The sequence below is a fragment of the Paralichthys olivaceus genome, chromosome 22 (genome assembly GCF_024713975.1).
Source record: "Paralichthys olivaceus isolate ysfri-2021 chromosome 22, ASM2471397v2, whole genome shotgun sequence".
In the NCBI taxonomy this organism is placed as follows: domain Eukaryota; kingdom Metazoa; phylum Chordata; class Actinopteri; order Pleuronectiformes; family Paralichthyidae; genus Paralichthys; species Paralichthys olivaceus.
Genome location: NC_091114.1, coordinates 4,217,792 through 4,230,797, shown reverse-complemented (window position 1 = coordinate 4,230,797; position 13,006 = coordinate 4,217,792). Strand labels below are relative to the sequence as shown.

Here is a 13,006-nt window from a genome sequence, read left to right as displayed (position 1 = left end):
AGAAAAGGTGCAGGTGAAGAATGTTACGACATAGAGCAGCATCGTCTTCACTCATTCTTTCACTTTTATTCCTCCATCATCCCTCTGCTCTTTCTGTCTCTGATGTATTTTCTGGTTCTTCTGCTCTCAGTCACCAACCAGTGGTCCTGCTGTCTTTGTAGTAAAGGTGGATGTTTGCTGCTGAAAGGTCAAAGCAGTTCACTTGTGTCTCGCCCTCTGTTTGGATGCACTTTAAAGAGTTGTGGCAGTGGCAGGTTGTGATGGATAGCTAGAGAATCTCAGCAGGGAATCCACTGACGAATTGACCTGGATTAATGGCAGCTGAAGTCTGTGGCACTTTCTGTCTCTCACTCACAGCACTGTTACTAATCTCCCTAAATCCTATGCACTGGACTCCTCACTCAATCTGGTCACCTTGTCTGTCAGCTGGACTCAACATGACTGACAGTACATGTGTCCTACTAAAGGTTACTACAAAGCCCCTCAGTGTTTTAATTGTAGAGAAGAAGCAGAGACATAAATTAGAAACTAGATCCTTGTTCAGTCTTATCTCACTTCTCAAATGATAGCAGAATGAGTTCTTGTTGCAGTAATATTTTTGCTGATGAGTCTGTGGAGGGTTTTTTTCTCTGTGTCTTTGGAATGAAATGAACGATCCCAGTGGAGCTCTGTGGTGTAGAGATGTAACTTCACAGCAAGAGAGTCCAATCCAATGCTTGGCTGAGGCTGAATGTGGTTTTCTGTTGTGATCAGCAGGCAGCCTCACCAGGGTTCACACCACCACTCACCCAAAGCATGCTGGGATAGGCTGAGACCATCAGATATACAAAAAAAAAGAAAATTGCAGACATATTTTGGATAAATCTCACTGATGAATCCAAACCTCGTAAACAATCATAAATGAAACAGAAAAAAAATCTCTTTCTGCTCACTTTCAGAAAATCATTTCGGAATGTTTGTCCAAACCCAAACCAGATCATGTATCCACACCCCCAATAAAAACTACCCATAACCTCCCCATCGTGACTCACAACTTGATAAGATCTAAGAGTCTGCTTTGATCCGCTTGAGAAATAGGAACACAGTCTTACAGTAATACAAAGGGAGTGTGATTAGAATGAATATCATCATCTGGCTTCAGACTCAGAATGAAAGCATGACGTTCTCTGGATGCATACGGAGAGACATTCCCATTGAAACCTGTTGACATTGCTGGTGCGGCAAAAGGTATATAAATATAAAAAACCAGTCGAGCGTGAGTGAGTGTGAGCTGAAGAGTTTAGATTAAAATTAACTTCACATCTTCTTATTGACCACCACATCAATCATTGTAAACCAAAGGTTGGCTCACACATTTAGAGTTATGTCTTTTCACTCTGTGTTAATGAAATGGCTCATTCAATTTGGACTATTGACACAGTCAGTCGGATATTTTATGCCTATTCTCAGATTTCAATTCATATCACTTGTAGTTTATTACTCTGGCATTCTAATGTTGGCTCCCCATGCCAGAAGAGAGTTGTCATGGAGATGAATGCTGCGAGAGAGAGAGAGAGAGAGAGAGAGAGAGAGAGTGTCTGTGTGTGTGGGCGGCCGGGCGGTTGACACTTGAATGGCAGCCATCATTAACAGGAAAGTCTTCCAGGTGTAGATCTACACATTGAATCTCTTCCTCTCTCTCACACACACACTCAGCCTCAAGCAGGCACTTTTTTTTTTTTTTTTTACCTGTAATTAAGTCTGGAATAATTGCTCAGAGGTTCTTCTCCTCCTCTCCTCCCCCCAATCACTTCTCCTTTTCTTTAACTTGACAGAGGAATGTAATTAAAAAGAGGAGTGAGAGCCTTCCTGAGGTTTGATCATTGTCTCCATCCTCTAATGGCGGAGCTTAGACCTGCCGTCCGTCATCCACAGCCAGAGAGGAGGACTGTGAGAGAGCAGGAGGGAAATATCGGAAGAGCAATGACGATGGCGAGATCCATCAATGAAAGGGGCAGCGAGAGAAAGGCAGCTGAGGCAGACAGAACATCAGGCAGGCAGAGAAAACATAAAGAAGCAGTGAAATGCATCAGAGGCGAGACAGGGATGGAGGAAAAGGAATCTTGTTTTTACAAATTGCAACAGAGCAGACATTTGTAATCTATTTAGGTACCACTTTCAAAATTAGGCATCATTTTAAAAAGGGGATATTAAGTTGTAACAACTGATTTTATTTCTGAAGTCTTTTGCTGGTAATATTTAGATCTTTTAATTTGAAAATGCATTAACCTGCATGTAAACTCTGAAGTTATAATTAGTAAAAGTATAAGTACATGGCAAGTGGGTCTTTAAACTTGAACAAATAATGAGATATTTATCATGATAATTATCAATATCAACTCATGTAAACATTTTTATTTGTATATCATTTTTGGACAAGTGATTTAACCATTTAGTCATTCAGTGGAAGTGACAGTTAGAACTCAACACATGGAGATATGATTAGGTTTTTTGTGACGCTGTTGTTACTCTGTCAAGAATGAATGTGACAAACTTAATCATTTATTCAGTCAATTGAAACAAGTGGAAAGAGGACATTTGGTTTATAAATGATCCATTCAGAAGCATTTTCCTTCAGCATCGTCCCAAGGCAGAGTGCAGTATCTGCTTTTTTCAGGCTTTATGTAAAGCCTCAGACAATTATTTTGGGGGTTATAATAATCGGCCTATAAATGTATAACACTACAGTATTAAGGGGGGATGACTTCATTTGCTTTTTTTCAACTTCATTGTTTCTCTATTTTTGGTCTTTATACAGCAGAATACTCGTATTTATCTGATCTTCATCTGTTTGTCCCCTGTTACCCACAACACACCAAACTTCCATCTGATTTTATGCAGATTAATAAATACAGCCGGCTGGAGGAGTTGCTGTAGAGAAGTGGATGAAAGGGGAAAAAAAAGACAGAGTCCTTGTCAGTCGCAGTGTCTGTGCTTTGGGTGGCTTCAAATGGAGGCAGTAGCTAACAGATAACAGGGCTGAATCTGGGACAGGCAGTGACACTCACACACACACACACACACACACACACACGCACACCATTCTTCATTGTTTCTATTCTTGCTGACTGTCTTAGCCTTACCACACATTCTCTGCCTCAGTGTTTCCCTTTAATTCTATTTCATTTGGATCAAATATGCTTAGTTGTTATGCTATAACACAAAACACACACCCGCTCTAAAGCTACAAAAGTTATGGTAGAGGAATTAATTTACATGAATGCACAAGAAGTAATGACAATGTCAATGTCATCAACCATTTTGAAAAATATTACAATGTATTTCCTCTAATGCTGCGTATGCAAAGCATATTTTTGCATTGCTCATGCGTGTTTGGACACAGTATTGATAGTGAATACTCATATACTTGCATGAGCAACACCTATAAACACAACCTGCAAAGATTTGCATTGAACCTGTTCTAGATACACCAGAAAATCCGGCACCATTGTGTGTGAGGGTCCACAAGACCGTCCAGAGCTGCACCTAGCTCTGGGAATTTGACTGTCTTCTCAAGTAGCTACATCTCGATGACTGCTGTTTCCAGAGCTATAGGCTGACCAGGGGTCAGTTAGATGGCCTGCTAGTTTGGGTCGATGCCACAATCTGTTTCTGGTGAGTTTCATTCTGGATGCTTATAGACGTTTACAGCATTGCGCCGCGCACATTTTTTGCACAAGCTCATATATTTCAGCTTGACCGAGCGAAGAGATGAACACACCATTTAACTGTTGGTAAAATGGGGACAAGTGCATGTAGTGTGTGTGTGTGTGTGTGTGTGTGTGTGTGTGTGTGTGTGTGTGTGTGTCTCTGTGTGTGTGTGTGTGTATCAATGTTGCCCTCTGAAGTCGAGCCAACATGTAGGATTTCGTCTGAGCCCGCCATGTTTGCCAGTCGCCTGCACCGTGGTACAAACACAGCAGCAGCAGGTGAGAAAGATTATATGTATAATGCACAGGGACACCTCCAGCTAATGCATTTGCGCTGTATCCGAGGTGGGCACGAAAAAGCTCTCAGACCTCTCATCTCCCTGTATCAGACACCTCGCAGGATGTGTCGCCCATGTTTGCATCCCTGATTCTCCGTTCCAGCCAAACGTGTATCATTTCTCACCTCACCTTCACAGAGGTGTAAGAGTTTGGAGTCAGGACGAGCAACAGAGATTTCTTAGAGCAGTGTTTAAATCTTGATTTGATGTTTTTTGTCTCTCTCTCTCTCTGTGTCTGGAAACAACTTGTTTGAGGGATTAACCTAATCCAGTGACATTTTGTTGATACGATTCTCAGTCTGACTTGATTGCAGATATTGACAAAAGTGAGACTACACTGGAAACAAGTGGAATTATCTTTCCTCAGTCGAAGATGTTGTTAAGAAGGAAAGTTGCTCAAGTAAACATGAGACAAAATACCACCATGTCATTGTCTTCAGAGAAGTAGAGCGTTGGAGCTTTCTGGAGCTCTGGAAAAAATCGTTAAAAAGAAAAGATGATTGACGGTTTTCCTCTCCTCAGTAATTAAGCTTGCTTCTTTTTATGTGGTGTGTGATGCCAGAAAACAGTGATTATATTTACCGTAGTTAGCTTCTATCATCTTTTACTTACGGCTGTAAAATATAATCTGCAGCTGAAGGATATTTGACTACTGCTTGAATAGACACAGATGGAAATTGTTGCTGAGATAGTGTCGCACAAGTAACAGGCGGAGGCGACAAGCCTTCATTGCTTCCATGATGCTCATCACAGCATCACACTGGAAAAGAAATGAAGACAAGTCCACTCTGGTGCCACAAAATCAAACTATTATCTCTTTGGCCTTAATGCAAACTTCTACAACATGGCACTCTACGTAAAATGGGACCCAACACTCAACAAGTGTCTCTTACTATTGAATAAAGAGACAAGAAATTTTGTTAGGTGAGACTTGACAACGTGGGCGGCTGTGGCTCAGGAGGTGGAGCGGGGCGTCCACTTACCAGAAGATCAGTGGTTTGATCCCTGGCTCCTCCATCGTGAATTACCAAGTGTCCTTGGGCAAATCACTGAACCCCAAATTGCCCATGACAGCTGTGCTGGCAGTGTGTGAGTGATGTGTGATACAGAAAGTGCAGCACATAGATGATTCACTGTATGAATGTGTGCGTGGATGGATGAATGGCAAAACGTTGCTGTGAAGAGCATCAAGTGGTCATCAAGACTAGAAAAGTACTACAAATACAGACCATTTACTACCTCAAGAGGATCCTTGGCCTTCTCGGACTGAGGCTATTGTCCACGATTCAGGGGCCTTCTGTAGGTGAGACTTGAGGAATATTTGAGCCTGATTTGAAAAGTTATTTTACTGAAACATATCAAGCTTTGTTCATCAATTTACATAGCACTTTTCCAGTCTTCATGACCACTCATACAGAATCGAACTACCGACCATCGACGTTCTGGTTTGTGGATGACCCGCTCTACCTCCTGATCTTCTTGTTAGTTTCCAATATAATATAGTAATATCTTGAGCAACGAATATGCTAATCTACCAAATTGGTTCGATGCCCAGGCCCACACAGGTCATGCCAGCAAAACATCACGTCGTCAAACTTCTCATGCTGTATGGTGGCTCCCATGCTGCTTTGCTCTCCGAGGTCTTAATTCTCATGAGGCCACAGTGAGCTGCCATCACACAGGGCCCTCCCTCTCTCCCAGTGGAAACCAGATCCCAAGCAATTTACATATTTAATTGAGTGGAAAGCAATTGTGCCGGAGCCGCAGCTACCACTCTGCATGTGTATGTTTGAGTGTGTGGACCCAGATGTCAACGACAAAGGATAATTCTGATTTATTACAACTTATTTTGTATTTTTCCTTCTTAATAAGTTGATTTAATGTTTACTAAACTAATTGGGGAGATCTGGGATCATTAGAATAAGGTCTCATAGGCCAATCAGAGCAGATATCTATCTAGTATATTGTTGGGAGAATCTCCTGCTGTGTTCTCATTCGGAGATTATCCAAGAGTCTGCAGCAACTGGCTGGGACTTTTGAGTGCTCACATACCTCTGGAAAATATCAGGACATTATCTGGAGTTCAGTGCCTGTCTGAAAGCAGCCTCACTGTTTCAACTTGATAACAGGACCTGGAAGGGACCTCTTGGTTGTCCACAGTGTTGGGCCAAACGAAAGTGAGTCAATATATAAAATTACAACAGGAGGTCAGTCTGTAAAATATAATGGATTTTAGAGGTTTGTGTACAACCTGCTTTATAATCTGATTTCTTACGCTTCTTGGACACTTGTTTTTGTGATGCTGTCACTATGCAAACAGACCAGAACAACTAACTTGATGAGTACAATGTTATTAATGGATATAAGAGGACATTCATAAAATAAGACCGAGGTTGAAAGGGGAAATTATGTTTTTAAAAAGGTCAGCCAAGCTATTCAGTAATTTAATCTGATGCACAAAGGCAGAGATACTGTTAGTACTACTAATACTGTTTAGATTTCCAATAATGCATCACAGCAGCATCTTTTAATAGACATTTAGAGCCCCTCAACCCTTTTATAAGCTTTTTATTTCTATTTCTATTATATGATTAGAGACATGTTAAGAACTGGCACTGCACTAGTCTGTTAAATTGGCTGGGGCCCGTTAAGAGGCTTTTTTAAATTTGATGTTTGAAGACGTGCCTCATCCACCTACAGTATGTCAGCTGTGTGCACATGCATGTACATCTTTCATACTCTCCAGGTGGTTCTGATGCTGTGCATGCACGTGTATCATGTACAAGCTTTCTCCATTCTCCACACTTGAGGAGCTCTCATCACCCTCATAAGGCTGCAGCATTAAAGCCCTTCAACTGTTCAAAGTTGTGACATGCAATACGGAGATAATGTACACAGGCGTTCTTATCCTCCTGCAGCTCCTAGACCTTCACACTGTTCTTGCTCCGACTGCACGCCAGCACTCACTCCCCCATAAGCTATTCTAAGCTGCTAAGTAGATTGTGTTGTTTTATAATAGATTATAGGGCTGATACCTTCTGATGTGTGTCAACACAGCAGGGCTCGTGTGGCCTCAGCGATCAGCCGCCTTTATCAGACTGGCTGTGATCAAAAGATTATCAGATGTCGCATGGATTCGAGATAGCTCTCTGGAAAGCCACACTGGTGTTCAAGCGTTTCGCGGATTAAAACGGGCCGACTTTTGTTTCTTTAAGTCCCCTTAATGTGTCACACATCTCCGGTCCGCAGCGCAGGGACAGGAAGTTTGGGGACCGCTTTTAACTGCAGTACACAATAGCTTCACTGTGCTTCCAAGCGCGTGTTATCACTCAGGGGGAATTGTTACAGGGGAGCAATGTATCAAAGTCTTTTGATTGCAAAGGATTCTATCTTTTACAGTAGAGCAACTGTAGCGTTTGCCTGCCCCCACCCCCTCCTCATTTTGTGTTGCTTCCCAAAAAAGTTCACAGACTTATGTGCGAGTTGGTGACTGGAGCTCAGTCTCAACTTTAGAGTGAAGATATGAAGTCATGCGCTTATGCTTACAGTTTGACAAGAGTGCCACTTGTTGGCAAGTCACGTTACTGCATCAGGAGACGGTAGTGTATCAGTGACGGAGTCAGTGCTTTGGGAATCCCACAAACCTGAATCCAGCCTGTCAGCTGAATTTTTTAATATCTTTAAATTATTTATAAAAATGCAAGAGGTTAAAAAATGATGAGAGTGAAAGATGAAGAATAATTATATATTTTTCTATTTAACACCATTTGAAAGAAAAACATAACTCTTTGGTTGAAATGGTCACATCTTAAAAACAACCTGTGGTGGGGTGATGGGGGGTCTCAAGTAGACTTGATTGGCATGAGGGGTAAAACAGATATATAGAAATGTGTAGAATGTGTGTGCAAGCAAAATTCCTTCATCAGAGCAAATACCTTGTAAAATCGAGTTAGAAGTAAAATGGGCTACTTCGGTGGCTTGGTACTGCACTTGCGTGATGTTGGGGCACAGACAGATGGATTAAAGAGAGACAAATGAAAAAGACAACAGAGGCAGAGATGTCCTCACTTTTATTCTTTAATCAAGCTCTAGAATCTACATTCCCCATAGTGCAACTGAAAAGCAACATTTGTACATACTCCATCCAGACTAGGCTATGTATTAGAATCTTTTATCCCTCAGTTGTAACACAGAGCTTGAATCAAGGTAACCGTGATGACATCTCTCTGACATCATCAGAGTCTGTGCAGCAGCTCATCACAACATATCTAGTAAATAATTTTAATGGAAAGCAAAAAGTACATTTCTTTTAAATTCAACACATGCATCATATATGCATTCATGTTGCATGAATGAAACAATCCATCACTGGCTTTTCATGTGTCACTGTGCATTTTCAGTCAGTGTCTGGTGATGTGGAGTGTGTGGGCAGCCTGTGTGTGTGTGTGTGTGTGTGTGTGTGTGTCCTGATGATGTCCAGCTGTCAGAACTCAACTAGGTTATGGTGATGTCCTTTAAATAGAGACATATTGGCAGAGGCAGTCTGACCTGATTGATGGTCCTGCCTCACAGGGACACAAAGAGAAACCAAAGTGAGAAATTAAAATAAGGCTTTATCTGGTAGAAGCCATGGATTTTGCTATTTGGGCCTAAAATATTATGAACCCTTAATTAATCAGGTGGATCAGGAGTAATCAGGTTGAGATAAAAGTCTTATTTTTAGTAATAATAAGAGAGAGAGAGACACAAGTGTACATAAAATACAAATTAAAAAACATAATGAATTAAATTATTAGTCTGGGGAGTAACAACTGAACTGACCAAAAGAGATGTACTGCACAATGGTAATTTGCCAACAAGTTTTTTGTAAACTAGATGGGCACTTGTAGAGCGCATGCCTCCACTGTCTCACGCCATCATTTGCCATGTTATAGAAAGAAAAAAAATCCTGCATCAGCTCCATAATTTAACTGTTTTTTTTTACATATATAAATAAATGCTCAATTTTCAGACAGCCTTTAATTCCTAAGACTTTTTGTTGCTCAGTTGTGGCTTCAGGAGAGTTTGTTAAATCCTTAAATCCACTGGAAAAATCTGAGCAAATGTTCCAAAGGTCTCCTTGAGCAAGGCACTGAATCATGAGCTTTCCAGTGGAGCTGCTTGGCTTTAACAGCCCAACACTGTGGGCAGTCCCCAGGTGCAAATACAGACATGCTTGGTCCACATTGACAAAATAAATAATGTGAAGAAAAGAACTATAATTCTCCTCTGTGCCTTTTCTATCCTGCTGAAACACTCTTTGTCCTTGTTGGCCTTCCTCTGGCAGCCAAACAAACAGTGGGCCTTTAATTGACCATGCTGCTCAGGCAAGTGTGTACAGAACAAGCAAGAGTTACACACAAACACACACACACACGACTCTCAAGTAGTGCAACCAGCAAGACGCGAGGCGTGCTACGCTTGCTGCCTAATTGTGGTCATGATTAGAATACTGAAAAGGATCCGTGTGCACACATGCTTATACTTCCAAGCTTGTGTGTCTCACGGAGGAATACAAATTCATTTTATCTATCTAAGATGATAAAACATCTAGTTACAGCTTATTTGAGTGAGAGTTTGATGCTGTGGCTTTTATAATAATGATAAGAACAATCAAGGCAGCTCAGACAAATCAGTTGAAAAGTCAAGGAAGAAACACGAGCAGCTAATGTGCTTGTTTTCCGCAGTGAAAAGGAACAATGTAAAAGATGGAAGGTTATTGACTGGAAACATGAGAGATTACATTTTTCATATCCACACATCTGATACTGACAAATTAGAAGATGTGGTTCAAAACACTAAAATATCAATCTGATTGGATTTGTTCTACTTTGTTTTGACCAATTAAAATATGAATGTCAAAATATTAATAACCATTTATCATGAATTTATAGAAATTGATGGGATATATTCTCTTACAATGGTCCAGGCCTTTTTTGGGGGCTCTAAGCAGAATCTGAATCCTCACCCAATGTACTGTTGTGTATTGTAGACTCACATAATTGTTTGTGACTTTAAAACTTAAAAAAGTACTAACAGTAAATATAGGCACAGACAAAATGCCTCACTGTTATTTGGTTGTTTTGGCACCGGCTGATGATGATGGGGCAGCTGTTGCCGGTCTCTGGCCGGCTGTGGGCGGGTTCACTTTGCTGGAGCGATGTTTCACCTCAGAGATAAACACACAACAATAAAGCCTTTCTTCCCTAAATGCTAGTGTGCTCACTCCCCTTAACTAGTGGCTATTAAAACCATGATAATCTTGTTCTTTTGATGAGGTCGGATGTTTTTACTTTTCTATTTCTGGCTCCTTGTGGAGGCGAGGTGGAAACGTTGTACAGAATAAGGGGCGTTGTGTGAATATGTGAATGCACGGGATTCCAAATGAGAATGAAATATGAAATATCATTCCTTATATAACGTCTACCCAGAGTGCTTTCTGCTTCTTATTTGTGTGCATGCATAACACATAATTAATCTTTTAAATATCTTTACAAGCTCCACTTTCCTTTTATACACTTAATGTCTCTTTACTGCTTTGGATCCATTGATTTAAACCTGAGAAAGAAGGCAGCCGTCGGCGAGTGCTTTCATTTTTTTGCTTGCTGAAAAAACAGCAAAAAAGGTTGATGTACTGTAAAAAAAACAAAACACAAGCACCACCGTGTTGATAATAAACAACAACACCTAGAAACCCTCATTGGACAGCTTCCCACCTCTCATGAAGTCCTAATGAATGTGAATGGTTCATTAGTTCCTATCGATCAGGCCCATTGGTAGCCTCTCTCCTGAGTGTCCGGGACATAAATGTGATTGGTGGCTTGGCAGGTCTCGCTGTGCCGCCTGTTTAATGCCTTCACTTTATGAGCTATAAAACTCAGAATAGATAGTCAATACAGTGTTGCCACATTCTGAGCAGCATGTACGGCTGATAGAAAGTTCTTGTGGCCTGGAGAATGGCCTTGAAGAAATGTGCGTGGCCATGCATACCTTTAAATTCATCATTTTTTAAATATACATATTGATGTGAGGACGGTGGCTTTGCATGTCCTCAACAGACCCGCTGACGGAGCAAGACTTTACCCTCTGACCGTTTCACCTCTAACCTCTGTTTTCTTCCCTTCCTCCTCCTCTCTGTCTATCTGCGCCTCTGTCATACAGGTGGTGCTGGTGGGCTCATCCATCAACGAACGGGATCAGATGCTGTTCATCAGCACAGACGAAGGTTCCTCCTTCCAGCGGCAGTCCATCGCTTTCACCCCCGACACCCTCATCTTCCACCCCAAGGAGGAGGACAAGCTCCTCGCCTACTGCAAGGAGGGCAGGGTGGGTGTCAGAACGCAACAGACACATCACAGTGAAGAGTTCATTCTGTAGCTGAGAGAATAAAAAGGAAAACGGCAGTGATGTTAAAGCAGCCTCTGCAGACACTGCATTCAATTTCAATTTTCACAGAAAAAAAAACCTTAGAGAAAACTTGATGTGTGATTCACCATGCAACAATATAGTGGGAGGGTAAATTATTAAACACACATACACATCCTCTCGAAATGGATTGGTCAGAGTTTTAGATGCACAGATTGTTCTTCTCTCAAGGGGATATGAAAGTTCACTCATTACATTGATTGAGGGCTGGGTAAAGTGTTTGAGTTCACGAAACACGTTTGGAGTTTCATGGATAAACAGCATTGCAGCCAGTGGATGACACCACAGGAGAAGTATGGAGGCATGTTACGTTTTTTCTGTCGTTTGATGAACTGATCCCCAGTTTCTTCAATTGTATTGGATTTTCTCCCCTGAAAATCCAGAAGTGTTTTAAGAACTCAAACACTTCACCTCTCTATCGGTAACAAGTGACTTTTTAATCTTTGGGTGAACTATCCCTTTAAAGTGGTGTAATAACTTGCTGCTGGAAACATTACATAATTTTTAGTAGCTAGAAGGGATTGTAGCTCTGAATGCTGCTGGGAAATGTACCTAAACTAGTAGTGCTGCTGCTCCCAGAAGTAATAGCCTTACACGCACATACAAGCTTGTACAGCAGTGTAATATTTCTGCTACACGGCTCTCTGAGTCGTACACTGCAGTTTTACATCCGGCCCTCTCTGCTACAAAGTGGAATTAATAGCCTCCGTGGTTCTAACATGTCAGTCCAGTCCCAGCAAACACGCAGGTGAGGACATCACATTGCCGTCCTTTGTATTACTTATGTCCTGCTGCTGCGAGGCACTGAGATGAGACAGTCAAGGCTGCAACACTGTAGAAGACGGGCTAAGTACGCTCACGTGACAGGTTGATATCAATATCTCCTTGTGTCTCTTTCACTCTGAGGCATTAATACAAAACAAATGAAACCAGGGAGTCAACGTGCCGTCCAAATATAATCGTTAGATAAACGAATAAAAAATGCTTGTCAAGACTTGTCGTACTAATATACATGAAATAATACAAGCTGAGATGGAAAGATCACGTTTCTGTTGAAGTGCTCAACAAGAACAAACGACACACACTGTTCCAGATTAGTAGTTAAAATGTCAAATTCAATAATTAACACATTTCTGTGAGTATTTCACAACTCACACACACACACACGGACACACATTGACATTTATTTCTGTCAAGTGGAAATCAAGATAGAGAGAGAATAGAGGTGGGACATTAGGTCCAATAGTTCATAAGTCAGAGTCTGGCTCAACTCCTCCTCAACTTCAATAATTTACACGTAATTAAACAGGAAATTCAATTAGCTTTTAATCTGTTCCATATGGGCAGGCTGCAGATGGAGGCAAAGAATCCATTCAAACAGAACAAAAAAAAAATCATTTAGCTAGAGGATGATGTGAGGACGCGGAGCAGAACGTGCAAATTAAGGGGGTCTGTGAGGACAGGGACAGATTTCCATCAAGGTCATGTGGGAGATTTGCTTTATTTTTCACAGCT

General features: G+C 41.3%; 1 protein-coding gene across 11 annotated transcripts in view; it reads left to right on the top strand.

Annotated features, from left to right (window-relative positions):
- The window catches only part of sorcs2 (sortilin-related VPS10 domain containing receptor 2), a 284,239-nt gene that overhangs the window by 218,688 nt on the left and 52,545 nt on the right, over positions 1-13,006 (top strand). For all 11 annotated transcript variants that reach the window (XM_069518801.1, XM_069518795.1, XM_069518794.1 and 8 more), the window contains one exon: positions 11,228-11,392. In XM_069518801.1, the coding sequence (XP_069374902.1) occupies positions 11,228-11,392 (165 nt within the window). The remainder of the gene's footprint in view (positions 1-11,227; positions 11,393-13,006) is intronic.